This window comes from Lonchura striata, chromosome 2, assembly GCF_046129695.1.
Source record: "Lonchura striata isolate bLonStr1 chromosome 2, bLonStr1.mat, whole genome shotgun sequence".
Taxonomy (NCBI): domain Eukaryota; kingdom Metazoa; phylum Chordata; class Aves; order Passeriformes; family Estrildidae; genus Lonchura; species Lonchura striata.
Window position 1 is genome coordinate 18,589,122 of NC_134604.1, and position 27,008 is coordinate 18,616,129.

The following is a 27,008-nucleotide window of genomic DNA, read 5'->3' on the forward strand; positions in this document are numbered from 1 at the left end:
TGCCATCCACCTGCTGCTCGGGGCAGGAGGAACCTCCAGGTGTTCAGCGAGCAGAGGCCCAAGTCATCCTCATCCCTCTGACAGCAACACTTGGGAAAGCCCCAGCTCAGGAAGCTGTGCTCCTGGAGGGATTTGCTTGCCCAGAGGCCAGTTTGGCTCACAGCCTGGATGCTCTGCAGCAGAGCTGCCTCCCTCAGTCTTCCAGGTCCTGAACAATGCCCAGATCAGATGCCTGCAAAACCAACTGCAGGAACACTTTCACTGCCGTGGCCCCAGCTCGGCAAATAATGTTATAATGTGTTTAGCTCTGCAGAGAACAGGGGATGGCCTTGCAAAATCAGGGTGTGACATTTTGAGGACTTTTAAAGAGCTTTCCTCAGTTAGCCAGCCGCTTGGATTGTTTCCTCCTGCAAATTCTAAGAGGGAGGCAGCTCCTGCTGGCTGCTGCCAAAGGGAGCTCGGCTGAATTGAGAGGAAACTGGTTTGAAAAAAAATCCATCAAGAACTGTGGGATTTGGCCAGGAGACCAACAGAGCACAAGAGAAGCAACCTCAACTATTGGAGGGACTACTTCACTGTTGGAGGGACAACCACAACCCCCTGCCTTTTAAATCTTTTTTCCTCTTTTTTCTTTTTCTCCAGAGTCTCCTTCTGGCAGACCTGCCTGACATGGTGCCAGGCCAGGAAGCAGCACTGACTCCCAGCACCATCCTGGAGCATCCTGCCCATGCCAATGCAGTTCAGAGCTGCAGCTTGGGCCACAAGCAAAGAAAGGCCTGAGACTTGGACTTCTGCACCCAAATCACAAACCCTTACTGTCCGGTTTAACCTCAGTCAGGAGAATGAGACAAAGAGCCAGACCATGGAGATATTTGCAGCCATCAGTGCTGCAAGTCCATCTCCATCTTTTTTCTTTTTGCTGTGCCCTAGGCAGCAATAAATTCAGTTTCTTTCCTCTCTTATTTCCAGCCATAGCTGTCTGGCTTTACTTGCAGCTTGCTTTGTATTTACCACTGTTCTCCCCACAAAAATCTGAGCTCCCTTTTCAAAACCAGCTGGTGATTTTGGGTGGCCAATTCAAATCATATTTAACAGACCTAACCATGAAGCCTACACAATTGTCAGTGCAGTCCCAAAATCAAAACTTTCAAGGGCATCTCATTTTGGGCAATCACCCAGCCACACACAGAACAAGTTGTTCATCACAACCAAATCCAAGAACTAGAAAATGCCAATTTCATTCTCTGGGTAGAGTTTATTCTTTTCTCTGCTACAGCTTAGCAAATTTTACAGTGCGGTAAAGGAACATAGGTTTTAATACAGCAAGTTCCAGTGTCTTAAGAAAGAAAGCACTAAAGAAAAGGTGTTTCAGCATTTGCTCTAATTGAGTAAAAATCAGCGATCAGAAAAGGTAGGGAGGAGTCACTGCTGCTGAGATATTTTAAGCCAAGAGTTTGGGGTGTAGCAATACACAAACCCAGCTGCTGCAGACGAGTCCAGGATAAATGTCTCAGCAGGCAGAAGGCCACTGGCTCTGCTGGCAGGCCAGACCCAGCCAGGAAAGCTTCAAATCTGCCCCTGGAGACACATAAACTCCTCCAGACAAGAGAGTAGCTCCGAGTATATTTCCTCATGTACTCTGGATTCCTGCTGGCCTGAAGGGAAAGAATCTGATTGCCAGGGGATAAAAACATCCCACCAACTCCCTACAGCCCAAACACGACAGCACCCAGCAGGCTAGAAAGGGATTCAGGAGGACTTTGGATAAGCAAATGAACCTAAGACCTCTTGGTGTCACAGCCAACTTAAACTTAATCCCCAAAAGCATAAGCAGGATGTATTTGGTAAGGAAAAAAAAAAAAAAAGGTGTTAATTACACCTGTCCAAGGCACTGGGGACTATTATTAGATTGCTCTATCCAGTTCTGGTGTATCCAGTAATTAAAAAATTATGCTGAAGTTTTGGAAAGAGTTCTGAGAAGCTTCAGAACAGTCTTGAGGTCCAGGAACTGTTTGCTGTAGTAACTGATTGAAGCTCAAAACATTTCATTAAGAGACTGCTAAGCACTGACTCGATTTCCCACAAGCACCTACATGGGGGAGAGATTTCTGATAAGAGAAAGCTCTTTAATAAAATTTAAATTAACATCCCAAAAGGTAAATTAGGCAAACTCAAGGCTATTCCTCCTCAACATGTCTGTTACCTCACATCATATTTATGGGGAGCTTTGTGCCATGTTCCACAGGCAACTCTGATTATCCTTCCCTGGACCTCTGCTCTGCTGTTTCCACAGAGCTAGCTGCCCTTTCCCTCTCATCTTCTGTTCCAATAGGGACAGACAGACAGACGTATCCTCACTTACCAGCATCCCTGGCACTTGGAACAGCCATACTTTCACAGCTCAGGGACCAGCAGGAGATGGTTTGGAGGCAAGTGGGGTGACATAGTGCCTCTACCCAGCCACTCTGAAAAGAAACCCCCATAAAATACATTTTTCCTTGGTTCTACATGTCCAAAGCAGCAGCATTTGTACCAGGCACAGATTCCAGAGGCTGCCTGGGGAGCAGGAACACAGAACAGCCCCATCCCTGGGAAGGAACTTGGTTTATGGCTTATCTTGAGGGGGTCATGGTGGGGATCTGTCTGGCCTTTGGCAGAAAGAAATCACTTCCAGCAACCTTTCAGTGCTCTCTTGGTCAGCTAATTAATGGGGCAGCTGTGAGGGAGAGCAGCACATTTTTATCTCCCTGGCCTCTCAAGATATCTGCACAAGTCAGGAGAGATTATGCAGAGACTGATGAAAAGTAGTGGTGGCAGAAAGCCAGGCACAGACATACACGAGGGTGCACTAAGAGGTTCCAACAGGAATCCTTACAGATCCTTGTCAAAAACAGCCTCCAGGCCAGACATTTCCTGCAAGGAATAGTCTTGTCTCCGAGTGCCTGGGACAGATGGGTTTGCCTTGCAAAAATATCCATCGAGCGCTGCTTTCCAAAATCCCCCTGTTTTTTCACAGAAGGGCTTTTTGACCCCCATTCCTAAAGTAAGACTGACAGGCCAAAACACAGGAGGAAAACTCTAAATTCAAGGTGGGAGCAGCTATCAGGGTAGACTTTCCTCAGGGAAAGTAAGCCATAACTCGCCCTCCTAACACCCAGCGGCCAGCATTCTCCCATCTCCCTGCTTGTGGCATATGTTTCCCATTAAACAGCCCCTGCTCCACATTTTAGCCATCTCATGCAGAACTGGAGCTAAGGAAGGCTAAGTGCCCCTGATTTAATGCCAGTTCAACTCTCTGGCTTTAGGGAAGACCAAAATTAACAAGCCCATCCCTGTGAGCCACTGTTCTTGAGGTCCAGGTAATGCCCTCCTTTGTAGTGATTTAAAACACAGAAAACATTTACAACTGTCAGGAGCCTGGAAAAAGGTGTCTCCAATGAAGATTTTATATATAAATAATACGCTCTTTCCCTCAGCTCTGTGGACATTATTCACAGAAAATGAATTTATTCTCTGAAAAAATGTTTCCATGACAATCTTCCACAACAGACAGAGAGCAAAGGAACTTTATTTTATATAACTTGGCTTTTTTTAGTTCTCTTTGTTGCAATGGTTTTCCTCTCTCACATGGCAAGTGAGAAGCACCTTGGGTACAGTACCAAAGGTGTTGAGCCCAGAGCAGAGCAAACACTGACAGAAAAGGAGACTTTGGTCAGCTTTTGTTAATTTTTCCCAGGTGGTTTCCCTGGGGGACCATGGTGGCTCCTCCCAGGCCCTTTTCATGAGGATGAGGTTTGACCTCACTCTCTGCCAGCACTGCCAGAGCACAGATAAGCACTCAGGTGTGGCAGGGGTCACTGAGCCAGCTCACAGAGGGCTGCCTCTGTCCTAAGTGGGCCCCAGAGCAGCTCCTCTCCTGATGCAGAAAAGCCAGCCCCGTTCTCTTCATCACACAAGCTCCAGCCCACCAAAAGTACTCTCAACACTGAGCTCACCCCTGCAGGAAACCAGCCACAGCCCCGCAGGGAAACACAGCATGAGCTCTCTCACTGAGCCATGAACAGGGAAGTTTGGTTTTTCTGCCCTTCAATTAATCTGACAACAACAGCTCAGCCAATTTGGAGCTGAAGGAGCCAAAGTGGGGCAAGCAGAGCAGCACCAGCATGGCCTGAGTCCAGCCAATGTGCTCTGGTGCACCTGTACCCCATCCTGCCAGGTGAGCACCAACTCTGCCAGCCCCCTAATTCACCTCCTGGCTGACATCTCCCCAGCTCTTGGCTTTGGACAGCTTGGATGCCTCTCCATACCCTTGAAGAACAGCAGAGTCAGCTGTAAACCCTCAGCTTGTTTCTGTGCTGCTGTTCAGACAGCTCGGGGTTCAGGCAGACTGTGACAACTCAGCCACCACAAGGTTTGTCACCACTGCTTTTCTGACAGGGCTACATCCTTGGGCTGCTCATGAGTAACCTCCCCTTTCCCAGTTCCTGAGGGCAGAGGGGCAGAGATGCTGCATCAGGTGAAATGCAAGGAGCTGCAGCAGCACTGTGCAGGTCACTGCTGCCAGAGGAGACACTGCACAATGCAGGGAGCCAGATGTGCTCTCATTGCCAGGACTTTTATAGGCAACACATGCCTTTGGAAATGGGCATAAGCTCTGCAAATCATGAAACAAGTTAAAAGTACAAAACTGGCAGGAACAAATACTGGGATCCAGATGTGAGCATCTGCTGCAGGCATCACCCAGTGTCAGCTGAACCCAAATCACTCGGCTTGCCTCCATCCTGCAAGGGTGACAGCCTGCAGGAAAAGCAGCACACTGCTGACATGAGGCATCCTTAAAACTGCTGAATGCAAACTTGAAAGCAGATTAACTCAAGAGGATAAGGAACTGCCACATGTGCAGCCATTCAGCTCACTGCAGAACAAGTTGCAAGCTACTTAATGAAAAACATTAAGTCAGTCTTTCTGGAAGTCAGACTCTGCATTAATGAAAAGGTTCCTGGCCTATCCCAGCTCATTCCTGCTCACAACGCAGGAGAGCGACAGAGGGAAGAGCGTGGCTTTATATCCAGTTTTCACCTGGCTGTTTTCCAGGTAGAACAGACTGAGCAGCTGGGAGCACATCAGCTTCACTCTGCCTTCTGCTCCAACTCCTGCAAGCTCCATAATGCCTTTGAGGGAATGCCACACTAACACATCAGCCCACTCCTGCTCCCAGCCAAGTCCTCAGTGCTGCCACTGCAAGCACAACACCACTCCCCAAAGCGCTTCCTGGAGGGCTGCATGCTAACAGAGGTGTGCATGGAGCAGCTTCAGCAGAAACTCTGCATCTGCACACACAGGCACAAACCCCTGCGAAAAGAAGAGCTGTGAAAGCAAACACCTAGAAGCGAAAAATGTCAAAATGCAGGCTGCAGAAACACCCTGTTTTTGTTTCCTCGGTGCATGTAATTCAGAGTGGCAAATCAGCCAGGTGCAACAGTTGGCAGCTGTTTAATAAAGGGGAACAGATCCTGGGAAAAAGCCACCCTGTGGATTCGCAGCCAGTACTTTTCAAAATAAGCTTTTTTAAAAAAATAAAAAATTGGATAGAGATAAAATCTGAAAATATGTTGAGGAACAGGTAAAAATAAAATTACTAACTAAACATAAGTGAGAGAATAAACCCATCCACAAAACTGATATACAAGTATCACTGGACCATAACAGATCAAATTTCAAATTAAAATCCTGCAGCTTTACCCTCAGATGGCCTGACAACAGTGAAGGTCTCATAGTTTTACCTGCAACCTCACAATACCTGGGAGAGAGGAAAAAGGAAAAGGCTGAACTGAAAGACCTGCAAACACCCTAGAAAATTAACTTTAGTCTGCAGTGAGGCAACCTGCTGACCCATTTGGTTGGCAGGATGGCTTGAAAGTGACACAACACACACACTCAAGGCCCCCAAAATTCACAAAGAGTAAAGACAAAGGTAAAGATCCTAGAACTGTACATGGGTATGTACCAAATTTCCCAGGTTTTAAGGCAGTGCTACTGCTTGGGAAACTCTGGGGTTTGAAATACAGTTGAGGCTGAGTCCCTCCAGTGCTGAATTTCCCAGTAAGGAGCAGTAACGGCACCAGGGGGGAACGGCCACCCAGGGCATCAATGGGACAAGATCCCCCACCTGCCAACAGCCCCAAAAGCCACCGAGTCTCCATTCCCTGCAGCCTGTGGTGAAACACGCAGAGAAAGTGTGAATTTACTCCTGGCAAAATTAACTCTGTGGCACAAAGAGGCATTTCCAGGTCTCTGCAGGGAGGCTGCTCTGCCCACCCACCCCAAACACGCCTTTTCTTTGTATTTTTTTCTCTACCTCTTCGATAAAGAAATGCATTCTGAACGTGAACTCTTCTGCAAAAAGGCCACTTTTAATATTAATTGCTTTGCCTCCACAGCAAAACTGGTAAATTGTATTTTTAGCCACTGCTTCCTACTGTTGCTGAAAGCCTCTTGACAAAGTGTAACTAAAAACGTACCTTGTTCCAGCTCAACAATAGCACTAAAGAAAATTATAAACAAAGTTTTCCCTGGACGAGAAATCAAATGAGTCAATTTGCCTCAGTGACTTTTTTTTCTGTAGTGCCAAAGATTACACTGAAAAGCAGTTAAATATAATCTTGGATCAGCTTTGTTTACAGGAACTTTGGTTCAATATATTGTAAATGTGCTGTCACTCCACAGCGCTGTACAGAGTTATTGGGACATTGCACTGGGGTCTGCAGCAAATAACAGAATAGATAACACAGAGTGTGATAACAGAGCCTCAAACCACCCCACCACAGTGATAGCAATGTACTCTCAGATCCCTAAGAATGCAAAACATAAGTGTATTTTCCTAAAAATACACCTCTTTTTATAAAAATATCTCTATAAAGGAGAGCGATCTCCTTTGCCTGGTCCCCATCATCCAGCGAATGACTTGAAACAATCCAAGAGTATATTGTGCACAGGCTTCCAAAGCCACCCAAACACAGCTCACTCACAATTTAAAGCTAATTTGGCTTGCTCTTCACAGAGGAACTATGTTTCCTTAGGATTAGCACTAAAGACTGCCTGAGTCGAGCTGACAAATGAGCCCTTTACCCCAAAATGTCAGATTCCAGGCTGCGATATTTCATTCAAAAGCCACGGAAAGAATAATCTATTCAACATTCTCCTGCACCTAATTGCATCAGGCCCCACCAAGTGCTTTTTCAAGCCCAGGAAATAACAACATGCCTGGTACTGTGGCAGCACAAACCACGAGGAGCACCGTGAGAGGTGTGGGTTGAAGTCCAGCAATAAAAACCTGGGAAGGGAAGGTTTAGAAACCTCACCTCAGCTCACCCTCCTGAGCTGCTGAGCCCCATCCCACACAGGTCACCCCAAGTGCACCAGCATCCATCAGCTGCCCTGCTGAAGGAGCCTGGCCCACAGAATGTGCCAGCCCAGCCTCCTGAAGACCTCTGCAGCTCCCAGCAATGTCAGGGTGAGGTAATAGAAGATGTTTGGCACCTGCCCAGCATTGCCTTGAGTGTGTACAATGCCTTGAGTCAGGGCCATGAATCCCAGCCTGGCTGGGGGCTCATTAATCTAGGGATTTCATCCCCAAACACACCATTTTCTGAGACAGCAAAGAGCATTAACTCCTCTGGAGTTGCTAAAGTCTGTTGCAAATCAAAACCTGTTTGGGTCTCCCCTACTGAAGTGTGACATTTCAGTGACCCTAAGGTCTGCTCTGCCAGAACAGCTCCCAGACAGCAGGAGCAAGACTGCTTTAGGGCAATCCTCTTGAATTTAGGCAATGCCCTCAGTTCAACAGTGGCTTTACAGACAAAAACCTGCCTCAGGCCATGGAAGTGGGGACGTGTCAGGCCCTTATGGAGTGACCTTCCCTCCCTTCCTGGGAGGACCAGGACCAGAAATGCCTGGCGGTCGGAGAGCAGGGATGCTCTGCTGGCAGCAGACCACAGGAGGATGCTGTGGTGGAAGTGCTCAAGGAATGGCTGATCTCCACAGGTAAGTGAAGTGCTCTCTCCCCACAGAGCCTCCTCTGGGGTGAGAGGGAGGAACCTCGCTCAGAGAGGACCTCACCCGAAGCAAATCATTAATAACTCTTCTCTCCCACCCATTAACTCGAGCTGCTTATCCACAAACAGCTGGAGTTGAAGAGGTGGATTTCTGGGAAGGTGGACATTGGATTAGTCACTTTGGAAGTGTGTCACTGGTCCTTCAGCCAGTGCCACAGCACAGAGCTCAGAGATCACCCTGCCTGCCCCCAGGGATGGACACCACTCGGCAGAAAGGAAGAGTGACTCGCTGAGTTTCTGCTTGTCACTTTGTCACAGTGTGTGTTATTCAAGACACCGAGGAAGAAAAACACCCGAGCCAAGCAGCAGACCTGGGATCTGAGACAGAGGGGTGTGTGGTAACTCTTTTTTATTTTTTTCCCCTCTTAACAGACTGAGATAAATGTAGCAAACCCAAAACGTGGAGGTGGGGAGAACGTGTGTGTGCATGTGCCTTTTATCAACTGCAAGATCATTGGGTATTTCTGTTACCAAGGAGAAGCACACGCTTGGTAACGGAGGAGGGCAACATTTTTTTTTTTCCATTCCTACATGATAATATTCACAAACCTTATCATTTTTCACATGATGAGATTCTCAGAGCCCTATATTAAATTTTGCTCCGTGACAAATTTACTGGAATGAAAAAATAACTGCCCGAGAGTGCGAGAATGCAATCACCAACAGCGGCACGTTCGCAGGGCTGCTGGAGCAGGAGGGAATTACACCGCTCACAGCCCCACTGCTCCGGGAAGGCTTCAGCAGCAACCCAGCATCCTGCTTCGGGAGGGAACGCTGTGTGAAGGACACAGGAGAGGCAGAAGTCCCAGAGCTCACAGAATCCCAGAGGCTGGAAAAGTCCTCAGAGATCACCAAGCCCAAAACTGTGCCCCATTCCCACCTTGTCACCAGCCCAGAGCGCTGAATGTCACCCCCAGTCCTTCCTCGGACACCTCCAGGGATGGAGACCCCAAACGTCCCTGGGCAGTCCCTTCAACTGTTTAAAACCCATTTCCATGAGGAAATTCCTGATGATGTCCAGGCTGGCCCAGCCTGAGGTTGTTCCCTCTCCTCCTGTCCCTGTTCCCTGGAGCACAGCCCGACTCCCCCAGCTGTCCCCTCCTGTCGGGGGCTGTGCAGAGCCACAAGGTCCCCCCTGAGCCTCCTTTTCTCCAGGGTGAACAACCCCAGCGCCCTCAGCCACTCCTCACAGCACTCCGAAGTTGTGTGGATAACAAGAGCAGTATAACTCTCTGTCGGGGGATCCGGGGGGCTTGCCCTTGCTGGATTCACTGCCCAGCCAAGCCCCTGCTGCTCCTGATACCGCTGTGACCTGTCCTAACTGATGGGTAAGAGCCAAACCAAAGAGCAGAGAAGCTGCGCAGAGTTTACCAAGCAGCACCCTAGGGAAGAACCATCCGGGGTGTCTCTCCAGCGCCGAGCACATCTACCATGTGCTGAACCAAACAACTTCAGACTGTGCCCCCTCCCGCAGCATCTCCCATCGCCAGGTGCGCAACAAGTACCCGTGTATACCCACGTGCGACATGTCGCGACTGGACTGCACGCAGTGACGGCTCCCCAGCAACACGAGTCTCACCAAAAACCCCACTTTCCTCACTAGAAAAAGTGAGCAAACAAACTGGGGCGAAGCTGAAAATTTAAAATTAAAGGGAAAAAAAAAAAAAAAAAAAAAGACAGGTCAAGGCAGCCGAAGTAGTTCAAGAGGAAGGCGACACAGCAGCCGCGGAAAGCTCCGCGGGGGAAGCGCCGCGGGAAGTTGGGGCCGGCGCCGAGGGGGCTCCTCCATCCTCCGGGGGGCTGCTCCATCCTTCCGAGGGGTTCCTCCACCCACCCGGGGAGTTCCTCCACCATCCGGAGAGTTCCTCCATCCTGCTGGAGGAGCACCTCCATCCTCCCGGGGGGCTACTCAGCCTCACAGTGGGCTACTCCATCCTGCCAGAGGAGCTCCTCCAGCCTCCCGGGGACTCACCCTCCCGGCCGGCAGGGACTCAGCACAGCCTATCCACTAGCCAGCCCCCCGCTCTCCCCCCGTTCTACCCCCGGGGGGCTCCCGGAGGTGGCGGTACCTTCTCTCCGGTGATCACATGCAGCCCTTCGCGGACCTTGGCGAAGGAGCCCTCTCCCAGCTTCCTGCCGATCAGGTAGTTGCCGACCCTCTTGGTGTGCTGGAAGTCGCGGAGCCGCTCTCGGGGCGCGGCGGCGCTGAGCCAGGCGGCCAGGAAGGAGCCGCCGTCCGCCGCCGCCCGCCGCTCCTCCCCGCCCGCCGCCACGGCCGCCGGCTCGCCCAGGAGCCCATCGCCCGCCGCCGCCGGCATGCCGGCCCTGCGCTGCGCTGCCCGGCCCTACCGCCGCTCCGCTCGGCGCTCCGGGGCGCTCCCCGAAGTTGCTGCGGGCAGCGCAGCGGCTGCGGCGGAGGGGCCGCGGGGCGGAGCGGGGCGGGCGGGGCCGGCGCTGGGCGAGCAGCGGTGGCCCCGGCTGCCGCCCCTCCTCGGAGCCGGCGCCTCCCCCCGGCCCTCCTCCCCGCTCCGGCAGCGGAGGGAGGGAGGGGGAGCGGGCTCGTTCGGTTCGATTGGCGGAAATTTAATCCGCTCGCACGCGGCGGGAGCAGCTGCGGTCCAGAGCCGAGGGTTTGCACGCCCGGCTGTCCCCCCCCCGTCCCCGGCATCCCAGCGCGGGGCTGCAGCGCATCTCTCCCGGGAATGAACCCGGGGAGCGCTGCCGGGCACGGCCCCCACTCGCTGTGCTTCGCTGCTGCCTCGGAGCAGCTTTTGTGTTGCTTTTCCCCACCACCCTTCGCCAGCACGTCCGAGTCCTTCTCGCCGCTGTGTCGGAAAGGCGCGATGGCCACCGCCGCTCCGGCGGCTCCCTCCCCGCTTCTTTCACCGCCGCTTCTCCATCTTCTCCCTCCCGGCGCTCAGGCTCCTGGCCGAGCTCCCCCATCCCGCTGCCCGCATCCCCCGAGTGCTGCCCCGCCGGGAGGAGCGCTCCCGGGCGCCCATCGCCTGCTGGCCGAGCTCGTGGGACTAGCCCTTCCCGCCCGACCTTGTGGGGACGGAGAAGGAAGGAGGACACTGCCATTGTCACCGCGCAGCTCCCTCCCACCCAGCTGGGGAACGGGAGCGGAGGAGAGCAACGAAGGAAGAAGAGGCAGAGGCGGCAGAGCCACCCCGCTCCGAGTTTCTGATGGTCAGTGATGCTCTATCCTCTTTGTCTCAGCTGGCCACTGGTGCTGCGGGAGATCTGATGGAGCAATTTATCATTGCAATGCCTCATAAGTGTTTTAACCTCCAAGCCATCTTTGGTTGTGTTAGCCAGAAAGTCATGAAGAGCCCCTGCTTGTCTTTAAACATAATCCACATTTTTAAGTTTTGCCTGCGTGCTTGTGTTAGGGAATACTTGGAAACTTAAAAGAAACCACACACACCCTAACAGATGTGAGTTGTGTCAGCAAAACCTCCAGTTGAGGGGCAGCTTTACCTGGCACCAGCTGACCTAGAACACCCATGCCATGCCATGCCATGCCATGCCATGCCATGCCATGCCATGCCATGCCATGCCATGCCATGCCATGCCATCCCGAGCTCCTGCTCCACTAGACCACAGGGCTAGTGAACACACCTCTCCCTGCTTTTTAAGCTCTTCTTTTGACCCCTTGAAAATGTAAATCTGATTTTGCATCTCACTGCTGCCCATTTAACTTTGGTTTTTTGTCTCCACGGGCCACATTCCACCATCTGAATCTCTCACTGACCTCTCCAAAATGTGTTCCCAGTGGCTAAATACATTCTCAGGTCTGGGAGCCCTAGAACTGGCTCCACACAACCATGCTCCACTGAAATATCTGTTTTCAGATGAAATTTCAAGCAAAACAGAAATCCAGCACTGTCCCAGTAGGCAGAAACTGGAGAAGGGAAAGCTTCAAAGACCATAAATAATAGTTTGGTTTGAAAACCTCCACTCATTGCATGTACTGGGTAAATTCACAAGCATTACAGGACATGACCACCCAAAACAAGAGTCTGCACATCCTCTGACCTATCCCAGGAGTGGTTTGGTGCCTTGTGGGAAGGAGTAAGGACACAGGATCATGCCCCATTGCCTGAAATGATGGCAGCTGGGCTGCGCTTTGGCAGGACACGTCCAGGAGAGAGCTTCACTGACGTCTCCTCCATCAGAGCTGGAATGGGAAAGCACCAGGGCTGTCCCTGTGTTTGCAGGGAAGGTGACCAAGTCCTTGCACAGGTAAGGAGAGTGGCAAGGCAGGATGGTTCCGTGGCAAGCCTGGCTCTGTGTCACAGCTCCTCTGGTCAGCATAACAAATGTAAGGGTTTTAACAACATTGCTGTGTGGGAACAAAGGGAAAAAAGAGGGGGGAAGAAAAGGTGGGGGGAAAGGCTGTACTGCAGACAGTTACACTGGGAGAGTGAAAAGTACAGCTTGCTTTCGAGTTGGGAAGAGGCTGCATCCTGTCTTATCTAAATATATGGCTGTGCTAAGAGGGTCTGGAGCCAGACTCTTTTCCTGCCTGAAGGAATATCCCTTCACAGAAAGGCAGGCAGAGCTGGGTGCCTTTGTTTGGGCTCTGCTAACAGAAACACTTGGAGGATTAAACAGATGTTAATGGTGTGTTTTCCACTCAAACACTTGAAAATCAGCCTCTTTCAAAAATAAAGCTGGTGAGAAATGTCCATTGCAGCAAACAGGAGAGCTCTGGAAGAAGCCAGTGAATAGTTTTTTTTATTGCCTCAACTCCAGGACTTAAGGAGTTGACAGTATCCTTTTACCAGGCGAGACCCGCTGCTTCTCACCATTCCCATCCTGTCCAGCTGTGCCCATCAGGGTGCAGTCTGGATGAAAAGGGGATCAAAGGCTGCATTCATTTCTGTCCATGCTCTAATTTAAATTTAACTCCAGTGTGCTTTATTTTGAACTGCAGACTTTCTAGGTAATGACATTTTCTGATTAACTGTTGAAATTACTAATGAATTAAAGGCAGTATTCTGTCTTCGGGTTGCAAAAGCTGTAATAGCAAGCTGCTAAAAATAATATAGAGCTTGATTTATACCCATGAAAGCAAAGAAATTCAGAGTTACCCTGAGAGTATTGTCATTTGCCTTCTCCAGCTTTTTAAAACACTGCAGTAAAATGGATTATTGGCTTGTGGACTGGGAGTTTTACAGCTACCAGGGAGGCTGAGGCACCTGGGCCCCAGTGCTGAGGTTTACCTGGGCTGAATCTTTACTGGGAACTCATAATTGTGCTGCAGGAGAGCACTGAGAACATTCTGTCCTGGTCAGATTAAAGGTGGTAATTCAACATTTCCCTGCCAGATCAGCAGGGCTTTTGCAGCCACTGGGTAACTGCTGACTTCAGTCAGGTCACAGGAGGTACCCTGACTTAGTGCTGATGGGCTGAAAAAAGAGACAGTCAGGCTGTTATTGCTTATGCTTTCCTGGGTATCTCATCCTGCTTTAAAATAATTGGGGGGTTTTGCAGGTTTTGGGTTGAGTTTTTTTGGGGGGGTTTGTTTTGACAAACCTCTTTAATTTTGGGGTTCAGATATTAGAGATTAAAAGAGTTTAAGTGAACTGCTGGAAAGGAGCAAAATAATCAGATTAGAAAACTTTGAAATGAACGCAGTCTTGTACCAAGCTATGAAAATTCATCTCGGTGTTTTGCAGCTGAAAACATTCATTTTCCAAGTGTTTTCCTTTGTGTCCAGGACAGACTTGCTGCGTGATGATTGCAAGGCTCATTTGCAAATCACAGCTACCTTGCTGCAATCAGGTCTCTGGATGCACCTTCCTCAGCTGTGGACACCACATCAAAGACTCAGGGCTGGCAAACCCAGTTATGAAGTGTGCAATTATTTACAGGTGAAAATACTCTGGTGTGTGTTCATCACCTGAAACATTTCTGAAGTGACACAAGCTTAAAATTCATAGATTTAGTTTTAAATTAGGAATCCCTGTGAGGGTGGGCAGGCGCTGGCACAGGGTGCCCAGAGAAGCTGTGGATGCCCAATTCCTGCAAGTGTCCAAGTCCAGGTTAGAGAGGGTTTGGAGCAACGTGGGATAGTGGAAGGTGTCCCTGCCCTTGGCATTATTCCATACATATTCCAATCCACAAGTATTTCAAGTCAAGGCTTTTCCTTGGCATGCTTAAAAGGACTAACTGGGCTGAACTGCCCCCACAATAAAAGAGAAGAAATATGTTTCTTTGTTCCATTGAAATCCTGTCTGTCACCTGCACCACTTCCATGTAAAAATTCAGTGTTGGCTTATTCCTGAGTGTGTCACATGTGCCAGTCTGCTATGACAGAGGCATTTGGGATACACTTCCCTTGCAGGATCAGGAAGGGGTGGCCTGGCAGAGATCACTTGCTCACTCAGGCATGGAGAACCCCCACAGCACAGTCACCAAAATCTGAGGGCTTTATTTATTTCAGTCAATTCATTTGCTGTAAAATGGATTTGTTTAGTTTGTTTAACAGCCTGGACAGATAGCCATGGTTTAAAAGCCATCATCCCACACAGACTCCCATGGGATGAGTTATCCTGAGCCTGGCTGCCAGAGCCTAGGCAAATATCTTGCACTGTGCCCTGGGGTCAGTGCATGTGGCTGCAGGAGGCCACTGGGAGCAGAAGAAAATTCCTGAGCTGAGGATGTTTCACAGGGAAAGCAGAGCTTACACTCTCCAGATGTTCCAGCTCAGGGCGTGTCAGCAAAAGCTCTCTGGCTGCTCTCAGCTGTCAAGATAGTGCTCAGAGGAGGGGAAGAGCAAATTCCTGCCTCACTGCTCCAGACTGGGGGGCTTGGGTTCACAGCATCAGAGCCGACACAGGGACCCACGGCTGGAAGAAAACCTGGAATGCACTGGCTGTGCATTTCACAGGGAAACTCTGCTGGTTTGGTTCTCCTTCCCAAAGCCTGGCGATGCACTACAGAGCCTCCCTCCCATAGCTCCGTGGGACATGGATTTCTAAGGAATCTTTCAAACTTGATGGAAAGTTTATCTAGTTTTGTATATTTGTATGCAAATACTGAGATAAGGCGTGCTGAGTTGGCTTCTGTTGGAATGGCATTGGTTTTACATCTCTTGTGTCTCACTACTCACCAAGACTGATAATGGAATAAAATCTTTTAAAATGCCTCTCAGTTGCCCCATCTCTGTAAAACCTAAGAAAACCAACAGAGCTCCTTTGCATCCCACCATGTTCTAGCCCAGGAAAGGTTCCCTTTCCACACAGATACACATCCCCCTCAAATCCCTGCTTCTGGCTGGGGTGCAGCTCCTCCAGAGGCTGCCCTGCTCCCATTTAGTTCCTGTTTCTCTCCAGGTTATTTTCCCTTTCTTGCTTATTTTTCAAACTCAGGAGAGTTATCCACAAGCTCAAGCCCCCTATCACATTTGTTCAAGGAACACAAAGCAGGGACCATTTGTTTCAACTTCCCCCTGCAACAGAAAAGAAAATAAAATATTGGTGAAATAATATTTCTCATGAGATTTTGTTGCACTTTCTCCTGCTGGTGCCCTGGGTACAGAGATGGGTTTGTTGCCCCCAGCTTCCACTGTGGCTGCTGCTGCAGACACTTGGGCTCTGATCCCAGGAATTCCAGGGTGGAGTTGCTTCAAACACTCAGGGGGACAGAGGTTCCAGTCAACACATCCTTGTAAATTATTCTGTGGAAAACTGGAAGACACTTCCCGAATGATCCAAATAAAATTTTTGAGTATTTTACTGACAGACTCTCTAGAAAGAAAAAGAAGAAGAAAAAAAAAATAACACAGATGAAAATACAGCTCTGGGTTTGCATATTTACACGATTACAGAATCGTGTTTGAATATCAGGTTGATTATTGCAAAACCCAGTGGGTTATTCATTCCTGCACCTGTTTCTGTAGCAAGCACATTCTCCCTTGAATCAGCACTGATCCACCTGGCTGATGAACACTAAGTACCATGAAATATTTGGCAGGAAGAGGAATTACTCATGAAGACTCCGGCTTGGACAGCACTTTCAGCCCCTGCTACTCCCTGTCTGCTCCGAAGTGGCCAAAAGAGATAACGTGACTCAGGCACTGGGCGTGCCCTCCTGCCTATCAAAAAAAACATCTTAGTCCCTGGCCTGAGGGAGAGCAAGAAGAAAAAAGGATTTTTCTTCTCTTTTCCCTTAAGAAAGGGGAAAGAAATAAAAAAGGCTGCTAAATGATCCAAGTATCCTGCACTCCTTCAACCCCAGCTAGAAAAATGCACCTCCACAAGTCAAGAAGTTGGTAAACCGAAGAAAATTCAGGAAAGTGCACTGAGAGTGAAAAAGGATTGAAATAACAAACTTTCCAGTGGAAGGAGCGTGGTCCTTTCAAGCCTAGCAAAGGGAGGGGGCTCCTGCTCCCAGTCTGTGTGCCTGAGTAGGAGCACAGGCTCGCAGACAAGACTATAATGAGATCCAGGGCTTGGGAGCTGAATCCAGACAAATTCAGGCTATAAAATAAGACACATATTTTTAACAGCAAGGGTAATTAAGCAGCACAGCAACCCAGCGAGGCATTATGGCAAAGTCTCCTTCTTTGGAAATCTTTAAATCAGGCTCAGATGTGTTTTCTGGGAATCAGGCAGGAAGGAGCCTGGTGCTGGGTGTCAGCAGGAATGTGGCTCGGAGGACCACAGTGACCCATCTGGCAGGACCAACCAGCAGCTCCAGTTATTCTTCTGGAACCAACTAGACCCTGCAGGGAGAATCCAGGGAAAACTTTGCCACCAGAAGTGGGAGTTGCTGGAACAGAGAGAGTGGGAAGGTTCAGCAGAGCACATAGGGAGATGTACTGACTTTTGTTCAATCAAGTGGTATGTCTGGTCAGCTCTCACGAGCTCGTCTGGAGCTCTTCCCAGCTCTATCCCTTCATCTAAGAATGTTTCATCTCCTGCCAAAGGCAGCTTCACTCCTCCTGGAAGGTGATTGAAGGAGCAGTCACAAGCTTGGCATTAGGAAATGGAAAGGGACACAGAGGCAGGCTCACAGCACAGAAGAAGCTGAAAAATATGGAAGGATGAAGGACAAATGGGACAAAGTTGATTGATGGGATGAATCCAGGGATGTATTTAAATACCTAGGGATTAGGTATTTATGTGACTGCAGCGTTTTGCCTCACAGTTATGATACAAGCACTCCTTTAGTCTGTCCCCTAATATACATTAATACAGGATAAGATACAGGACAGGTGAGAAAAGTGGGTGTGACACTCTAAAACAAATAGAGTAAGTAGGTTTTAAGCAGAGCAAAGCCATGCAAAAATAAATTTAAAGCACAATATTTAAAACCAGTACATTTTTAAAAAAGTTTATTTTTATAAGTAAACCTGGTAATATCACAGGATAATTTTTATATTTGAGCATTACAACTGAAATGTGCAGACAATCAATAGCCAAGGTTTTATCTAATCAAGTAACCAATAACAAGATAAATAAATTAACCAGATTAATGCCTTGTTTCCCCAAAACACAAGAATGTGTACAAAAAGCATAATTACATGAGCTTCATCTTCTAAGTATTCTAAATAAGATGCTAACAGACCTCAGGGTCAATCAAAGCAGAATACACATCTTCCCAGCCCATGCCAAATGTGCCTTGTTGCCAGTTGGTTGCTTTCCAAATGTGTAATATCAAAAATGCAGAAAATCTCTAAGAATCTTCCCAACATGTTGGCAGTAATGACTTCTGAAGTATGTCCCAATCCCCACATTGAGTAAAATATCTAAATAAAAGATCTTCTTTACAAGCACATGTATTCAACATTAATATATTCCCAGCTGTACTTGTACGCTTACAGCAAGGTATTTTTCCTAGAATCCACTCTAGGCTTGCCCATATTTTTCTAATATGACCCATATTTTTGGATATAGAGGAATTACAGGAAATCAGAACACAGAAATTCTTGTATTGGAGAGGGAAAAAAAAAAAAAAACAAAAACCAAAAACCTTTGCAATGTGTGTTTCTTATCACACAAAAATCCCCAGGCCTGTAAATAAATGAAAAAAATCCAATTGGAAACAAAAAAAAAAATCTTTGTGCTGTGAAAGAGGCAGGTCTAAATTGCCACTGACAATTAGTCATGAGCCTGCAGAGGAGCAGGAGAAGCTGGGGAAATGCTGCTCTTTGTGATGGGAAATGGAACATTAAAATCCGGGAAAAGCCAAAAAACCTGGGAAGCAGCTTCACTGCCTCCAGGAGATGTGGCAGTGAGATGTGGAGCTTGAGTCCTTCAGACACCCCCCTTTCTGTAGCGCTCCAGAGTTTTGGAGGAGCACACAGACCAAAAAATCCATCCGATGACTTGTTTCCTGTCTTTAAGGAAGAGAAGATACACACACACACACACACACACACACAGAGGAATGTTTGTCTTGGCAGGGTTTGTTTTACTAATTGTTTATGTTGGAAACTATTTGATTTCTACCTTGCTAAAAACAAAGCAAACAAACAAACCCCCCACCAACCAAAATACCAAAAACCCAACCCACAACCAAAATGCAATCAGAACCTATGCGGGTTTGCGAATGAAGCGTTTCCCAGCTCATGGTAACAGAAGGCAAAGGAGTGCCAGGAGCATCCTTCCCTGGCACAGATTCCCAGAGAAGCTGTGGCTGCCCCTGGATCCCTGGAAGTGCCCCAGGCCAGGCTTGACAGGGCTTGGAGCAAGCTGGGACAGTGGAAGGTGTCCCTGCTGCCCATGACAGGAATGGGACTGGATGGGCTTTAAGGTCCCTCCCCACCCAGGCCTTCCTGTGATTTGAGATGATTTAATTCAGACCTGCATCCCAAAAATGATCATCCTCTGCAAGAATCCTTCTGCACACCACGTAGAAAACAATCTGCCGAGTGGCCATGGCGCAGTCTGTGCGTGTGTGGGTGTGTTTCTATATATGTGTGTGTACATATATAAAATGGTGTTTTTATTACTAAGAAAATGGAACAGGTTTTTGTGCTCTCACACACAGTCTTCTGACTGAAAAGAACGCAGCCTGGGGAATTTTGGATGTAAGCAGGGCTGACTGCTTTTGTTGAGAGCACAGCAAAAGGTTCGAAAGTGAATCCCAAAAATAAAGTGGTGACAAAAGCTGGTGCTGTGGGCAGTGGCAGGTGAAAGGGACAGCAGGGCACGAGGGGCAGTGACTGTGGCTCTCTATGTCATGCACTGACACCGCAGTACAAAAAACCAGAGGTGATAAAGCCTTTTTCAGTGGAAAACAATCTTTAGACCAGACCTCACCATCTCAGAGCAAAGTGCTGCCAACTGCCGTTAGGATTGTTCTCGCTTTAAAAACAAACAAATCCCCAGCAACACCTAGGGATTTTGTCCTCTGAATCCAGGGCCACGTCAGATCCTTCGTACTGAGCAAGGAAACAGAGTTCTTTTGTGAAGCAACAAGTTCCTGGACTTTGTTCTTGAATCTGCGCCCCTCATGCGCCACGAGATCAAAGTCATCTTTTATCCCGTGAATTCACAGTGGCCCAAGATATTTGCTGACACTCCTCAGATAGTTTCAGGGAGAGAAAATTGTGTTTTCCCTGGTTTACCTCTCTTAGTGCGGACATCAGGGCCATCTCCTGGCCACTGCAGGCACCAGCGGAGCAGCAGTTAAAAAAAAAAAAAAAAAAAAAAAAAAAAAAAAAAAAGTTGGAAATCTAAAGTGTGAAGCTTCTCAAGAATTATTTGCTTCCCAATACCCGGAAATTTGAATAGAAGCCACAGGTTAGAATTTGATCAGTGCTTCTCCAGAGAACCAAGGAAATCATCTTTATCATCTGTTACCATCTTAAACCTAAGAGTTGTATGTCACATAGGATTTCTTTCTCTTCCCTCAAATATAATACAACTAGATTTTTTTTTTTTTACCAGTGATAAAGCAAAACCAGTGGAGCAAACCAAAAATGTTTACAAGTTGCTTAGTCACACATTCCTTCTCAGGTTTAAACACTCCGTACTTACATCCCACAGAAAAGCACTGATGGGACCCGCAATTTCACTGTACGCTATGCCTCAGTTTTATTGTACCCACTTGAAATGAACAGGCTCCACGCCTTTATTAGTGTTCAGCTCTTTATTAAAAAGTCAGCTCAGCAGGGGGGTGTTGTAGCTTTCCCAGTAGCCGAAGGGTGAGAAGGCTGCAGAGTCTGTCCCTGGAGTCCCCGTGGCACGCTGGTAGCCGGAGGTGCAGAGCTGTCCAGCCTGTACCTGCAGCCCCGATCAGCAGAGGATCCTCTCTCCTTTCCTCCTGGCACACTGGTAGCCGAAGGGTGAGGGGATGTGCAGAGCCTGCTGCCGAGGTCCAGCAGCAGCTATCCCTCTCCTTTCCTCCTGGTAACACCAGGTAAAGTGTCTGTTTTCCTTGTGCCTGCTTCCCACAGCCCAGTCCAGTCTGGTCCTCTGCAGGTTATGGTGACAGGTCAAACACAGACTAGGGATGGGGTTCCCTTTTCCGCAACCAGCACATCCATCCAGCCCCCTCCACTGTGCCCCTCTTTTTCATTTTGGGGTGTTTTTCATCCCCAAAACCCCCTCCCATGATTCCACCGGATTATTTTGAATCCCAGTCCTACTTTGGGTGGGGGTAGGTGATTCCCAGGAGCGATTAGGTAATTAACATTTCAATGTCAGTACTTAGTTCGAGCCAAGTGTCCCAGCCAGGCTGTTTTATTCGTAACACACCGAGCTGCCCTAAAGCCCTTCTTCTGAACCGAGCCCGGCTCAACCGAGCCGGGCTGCACCGAACCCAGCCAACCTAGACAAGCCCAGCCGAATCAAGATGGGCCGAACTCATGAGCTCAGCCCAACTCGGCCGAGTTCAGCCGAACCGAGTCGAGCCCGGCCGGACGGCAGCAGCTGCGGCCTGCTCTGAGGGGCGGAACCGCAGAGCCGTGCCAGGGGCTAGGGCAGTGCCGGTGGCGGTGGCACGGCTGAGGGCTCCGCCGCGCTCTCCCGCCGCCGCAGCAGGACCGGCGCTGACATGGCTCTGGCGTGCGCGCGGAGCCCAGCCCGCCCGAGCGACCACGTGGTGCCGCCATCCCTCCCGCCCAACCTCTCGCGTGGGCCGGGAGGAGGCCCGGCCGATCCCGGCGTGCACCGCGCCTCCCCCTCCCCCCCTCCGCCCCCCCCCCGCCCGTCGCGCGGTCGGCCCGGGCCGCGCGCTGCCCGCGAGCCCCTCCATGGCCGCCGCCATCATGGCCGCGCCCTGAGGGCACCGACCGGCCCTGCCGCGCCGCCCGCCCGCCCCGCCCGCCGCCTGCCCGCCATCTCCCGCCGCCAGCGCCGACATGGAGGCCGTGAACGCCTTCAACCAAGAGGTGGGAGCCGGGGAGCGGGCGGCGAAGCGCGGCCCGTGGCGCGAGGGGGGGAACGCACGGCGGCCGCCATCGCGTCCCCCGGCTCCCCGCGCTTCCGGCCGGGCCCGGCCCCACCGCCTGCGGCCTGGGCGGGGAGCGGTGCTCCGGGGGAAAATGGAGACGAGCGCGGCCGCTCCGCGAGGCCCCGCGCGGGCCGGGCCGGGCCTGCGCGGGGAGAGGCCCTGGAGCGAGCCCCGGGCCTCCCCGCCGGCCTCCGTCCGCCCGCTGCTCCTTCGCTTTCCTCCTGGCAGCGCCGCAGACCGGGATCCCGGGCTGATTCCTGCTCGCAGGGGTGCCCAGGCGGGCTCGCTGTCACGCGGCGCTCCCGGCCGTGTGTGCTGTTCGGGACTGGCATTTCCCGGTAGTGGGTTGGCGAGAGAGCCGCGGTGCGAGGCGGCGGCCCGGGCAGAGGGCTGGGAGGGGGCTCACCCCTCTGTGGGAACGGGGCCTGGGATGGAGCTCGGGGTCGATCCCAGTTCTGGGGGCTGGACAGGTTTACTCGCCTTTCTAACCGAACAGAAGGTCCCTCCCCGTCTTCTGGTTTTGGTTTTTTTGGGGTTTTTTTTGTGTGTTTTTTGTTTGTTTGTTGTTTTTTTTTGTTTGTTTGTTTTTTTATTTATTCGTCAGCCGAGAGGAGTTGGAAGCAAAGACTGTGGTTGTTTTTTGCATAATATATAGCAACTCAGTTCGGCCTCTGCTGTATAAAGTTTTTGACATGTGACTTCAATATGATTATTAATTACTGTTAGTTATACCTCTGCCTGAGTTGGACAGTGTGGCTTTGCAGACCATCCGTGGACAGAAAGTCTCTTGAAGCTGAGCCAGAGCCTGTTCCCAGGTTCGTGCTGGAGGCTGGCTGGCTGTGCCTGCCTGTTGAACAGAAACAGGAGAAATGGCAGCTGCTCCCCTCTGATGGACTCAGGCTGTGAAAGGCTCACTCTCTGCAAGGCTTTGTTGTACACACATCTGAGAATGCCCTACCAAAACTATGCAAGAGCAAAGGGAAAACCGGATAGCACGCAGCTCCTGTTATTTGCCAGTGTTTTGGGGGTTTTGTGCAGCTCTGAACCAGTGGGATGGCAGGATGCAAAGCCACCTTCCCCAAAAAATTAAAACAGCACGTGTGCCATTTTCAGTGTTGCTAGAAAGAGCCGCAATATAATTTCCTGCCTCAATACAAGCAGTGGTCCTGGCAGAGCAATACTGCTGACAAACCTGAGTGGTGCAGGCAGTGCCTAGTGCCTGTGAGACAATAACCCCACTGCTGGTGCAGAAGGGTGCCTGCAGAGCAGAAGTGGTGCTTCTAGGATCCCGTGACTAATCCGTGTCCTGGCAACGGGCGTGTTTGGATCTGTACCTCTTCCTCTCCCATGTAGGAATGGTGAGATGCCTTCCTTCGGTGCAGTTAGGAATCCTGAGTGAAATCCTGCTGTGTTGCTGCTAGAGGAGCAAAGCACTAGTTTTCAGTTGGATCTCAGATCTGGGGGAGAGAAGTGCACTCGCTAAAATCCCTGTTCTACAGTCCTTTGTACGCCTGAGTGCTTCTGTGCAGCTACTGGTGTGTGAAGCAGCACATTAATAACTTCAGGGGCTGTGTGTTTCCTGCCCTGTTCCCTCTCAGGAGCTCTGCTTGTGGCGCTGTGCAGGGCATAAAGTCCAGTTCTCAGATTGGTCCCTTCCCTTTTGCACCCGTATTGCCTGGGGCTGTGAGGAGGGTCAGATTTACGGGCAGGTGTTGTTTCTTTCTGGGCTTTCTCAGGGACAGAGCAGTTGTACCAAAGCTCTGGGTGTTGTTCCCACAGTGGTGGGGATAGCACGGGCTGCTCAGGCTGGGAGAGCTCATTTGTGAGGCCTTCAGGGTGCCACTCCCAGGTCACTGAAGAGTTAATTATTTTACTGAGAGGGGAACAGCTTCAGCAGTGAAGATGGGGCAGCTACAGAATACCCTAGAGGTCCCGAATTCCTCCACTTGCTGGCTGTACAGTGCCACTGTAGCCAGGGAATTGTGGTTTTACTATGGCAGCTCCAACTGCAGTTTGGTGCTGTGCTTGCCATGTGTGCTAGAAGTGATTCCCTGCTGGCTTTGCTTTCCTGGAGGTGGCACCTGCTAGCTCTTTGCCACTCTGCCTGAAAGAGGAAATGCCGCTCACTCCATCAGGTGATCCCATGATTTGGAGCTTTTGGGAGGGTTTGGTGTTGGTGGCAGTTTCTCACATGGTGGGTGCCCAAGTTCAAAGCGTGGCTGTAAACCTGGTGTCCCCTAAGCTGTGGGGTTGGTGTCCCCTCTTGGGCAGAAGGGCTTGGGGGAGGGAAGTTTGGCTCTGGCAGTGGGTGGGAACTTCTGGGTTGCATAATTGATGTGGTGCCATTGCCAATCCTGTTCTTTGGACCTACATTTTGAATGCAACTTTGCCAATAAATGTCCTCTTCCAAGTCCTCATGTTTGTACAGGAGCATGCAAGGGTTTTGTATTGGCTGTTTTCTTTTCATGCTGCTGTAGTTTGAGCAGGTGCTGCCAGCTGAATGGGCGGGATTTGACAGGTCTGTAGTAGAGTGTGTTTTCTCTGAGGAGTTTACTTTCACAAGTTAGAATTCATGTGCTGTTTTATGTATATGTCATGTTACAGTAATGATACAGTATAAGTAAATCACAGAAGGTAACTGGATAATGGGACAGAACTTTACATGGTTTTAAGAAAACAAACAAACATTTTTCTTTAAAAAATTTAAGAATCACATCCTCAAAACACAAATAAAACCCCCCCACTGAACCCACACATCTGCTATATAAACCCTTGGAATGTTTTAGTTTAGGGGATGTCTGTTTTTTTCTTTAATCTGGAAAACTTGAGGCATAGTTTACTGGTCATAAAAGTTAGAAATAAAGATATTTTTTTTCTGCAGTCTTGCTGCTGGAAGTAGAATAAAGTCAACTTTCCTGTTTTGTAATCTTTTATTTGTGTTGAGTAATGCAGGTCATTCACTTAGTCCTGTGTCTCAGTCGTTAATGTGTACCCCTGAAACAATTGATACCCCACCTAAAAGTGCCTAGAAGCAAACAGATGAGAGGTGCTGGTGGCTGTTTATTTAAAGCTGGAGCTGCACATTCCTTCTTTGCTGTTTGCTCATCCTTAGGGCACTGGACAGTTGAGGTTTGGATCCAGTGTGGCTGTTTTTTGCCAGTGGCAAGGCTTTATTTTGCCCGTTCTGTGACAACCGTCCCCTCCATCCTGAGGAGCTATAAATAGAGGCTAGCAGGATATCCTTCCCAGTGGTTCTCCAGCTGAGGAAGGCCAAGCAGTTACTGGAGCTCAGTATCCCCAGTGAGGCTCCATGTGCATGGAAAAGGAGAAGGACACAGCTGCCACATCTGGCTGGAGTCTCTTGCCTCTGCCTTGAACTTGTTCCCAGGAACATTGGAAGCTGTGACATTCTGGTAGGGATTCCCGGTAAGAGAAGTAGTAAGACAAGCAGCTTTCCAGGAGATGTGCTGGACAAAAGGGCCCTGCACTGATCCCAAAAGCTGTCTTTCCAGGGCACATGAGTAGAGAACAAAACTCCATTCTGTGCACTTGCATGATGTCATTTTCATATGAGTATCTTTTGTGAAGATGTTTCTTCCCAGGATTTGTGAATGGTCTTTCTAGGCCACAGAAGTAGCCTAGTTGATGAAGTGCTACTGAGCTTCATTGCCTGGGGGTCGTATCTGGTCAAAATCAAATCTCACTTTATTTTCCAAAGAATGCAGCCTGACAGCTCTGGATGTTATGGTGTTCTCTTACCTTCAGCAGCACATAATACTTGCTGTGCTTCACAGCTGGTGGTCAAGCATTTAGAACTTGCATTGATCTTCTGAGATACAGTGAAGCAACAGTTCCCTCTCCTTCCCTTAAGGAAGATGGTGACCTGAAGAGGAAAGGAAGCAGTGACTTTTATAGGGGAAGGAAAATGTATAGCTCTGACAGAATTCCACTTAGAGATCTGGTCATGCACTAACAGTAAAGGTGTTTTGTTAACAAAACAGTGCACTATCTGTGCTTGTTTGTCATGTCCTCCACGAGCCCTTTGTTCCTGTACAGGAACAAGCAGCTGCAGTTATGTCTGTAAGTCACTGGTGGTTGGCTGGGTTGGGTGGTTTCTAAATGCATGAATAAAATACATTCCAAAAGACAATGAATGAATGTGAAGCCTGCTTTGGGAAGGGTTGTTGGACACCTAAGGCGTGTTGGAATGATTTAGGGTGTTTTAAACTGCTCTGGAAATTGGAGAAGGGGAGATTGAATGAGGTGTCCTGACAATGACCTGGGTGCTTGATATCCACTAATTACTAACCACTGTCTGGTTCTGTAGCTCGTGCTACTGTCTGTGCAGCTGCTGTGCTCTGGGGTTTGTGTAGTGAGTGTATAAAATGGGCTCACAGCTCTTTATTTGTAAATAAAGACACCTTTTTATGGGACAGACACTTGAACCAAGAGGGCAAAGCCAAGGAAGTCAGTTCCAAGTCAGTTCTGAAAGGTACTTTTACTATGTTAACTTCACACTTAAAACAGCTAGACTTAAGATCATAGATCAAGGGTAAATTTTAAAGTAGCAGTTCTCCCTTTTACTTCAAAACCCCCTGGTTCTCAGGTTTCCATGTAAACGAAACCATCACAGGGCAGTAATTATAGAATGAGAGAAATCAATAATTTGCTGTTCAAAAGACTGAGAAGTAAAGGCCATCAGCACCCTGTTCCTTGTGCCATTGCCTGCCCCTCTGCACCTCACAGGGCTCTTGGGCTGGAGCAGGGGCACAGTGGGAGCTGGAAGGTCTCTGTTCACTCTGCCCGATGTGGAGCTCCTATATTTCACACTCATTCTGCATTTGGGGACAGTCACTCTGTGCTTGGTCTGCCTTTTGCTGTCCTGCTGTGGTTTAATACAATTTTTAGCCTGAAACTGAACAGTTGAATTTTCTGCCTTTTGCATCCCTGGCTTTATAGGAATTACTGTGTAATTCCGTCCTGCTGGGAGAAGCACCCAGAAATACTCTTAAATACATGTTTTGTACTGTGTCTTGAGTTTAATACCCTTGAACACCTCTACTTTTGTATCAGCATCCTATAAACAGGCACTTAGGGACAGTAAAAGCAGAAAGTCATTTCAAGCAGATCACAGCATTCCAGGCACAGGTTCATGTGAGGCAGGACTCTGAAAACCTCTCAAGCCATAAATTTTCTTCCCCTTTGTTGCATATGTCTTTTTTTTTTTTTTTTTTTCTTAAACAGAGTGTAAATTTTTGTGTCCAGGTTGTTCCTTGAGTTGATCATGGTGTCAAAGCTTTGAGAAACTGGATGTATTTTTGTGAAACAGCCTTCTGAAAATAGTGATTGGGTAACTGTTTTGTGTATTGGTTTGGGAAGTGTGGTGAAAGAAGATCCAGGTCTAATTGAACAAATGCAGCTAGAAGTACTGGGGTGTCTCCTAAACAGTTCCCCCTTCCAACAGGGAGAAACCACGAGGAA

General features: G+C 49.2%; 2 protein-coding genes across 4 annotated transcripts in view; one reads left to right on the forward strand and one right to left on the reverse strand.

Moving 5' to 3' along the window:
* Positions 1-10,483, reverse strand: part of HUNK (hormonally up-regulated Neu-associated kinase) — a 42,313-nt gene extending 31,830 nt beyond the window's left edge. For both annotated transcript variants that reach the window (XM_021550104.2, XM_021550103.2), the window contains exon 1: positions 10,184-10,483. In XM_021550104.2, the coding sequence (XP_021405779.2) occupies positions 10,184-10,432 (249 nt within the window). In that variant the 5' untranslated portion in view covers positions 10,433-10,483. The remainder of the gene's footprint in view (positions 1-10,183) is intronic.
* Positions 10,484-21,390: 10,907 nt separating this feature from the next.
* The window catches only part of SCAF4 (SR-related CTD associated factor 4), a 29,693-nt gene continuing 24,075 nt past the window's right edge, over positions 21,391-27,008 (forward strand). For both annotated transcript variants that reach the window (XM_021550094.2, XM_021550097.2), the window contains exon 1: positions 21,391-21,465. In XM_021550094.2, coding sequence (XP_021405769.1) covers positions 21,436-21,465 — 30 coding nt within the window. In that variant the 5' untranslated portion in view covers positions 21,391-21,435. The remainder of the gene's footprint in view (positions 21,466-27,008) is intronic.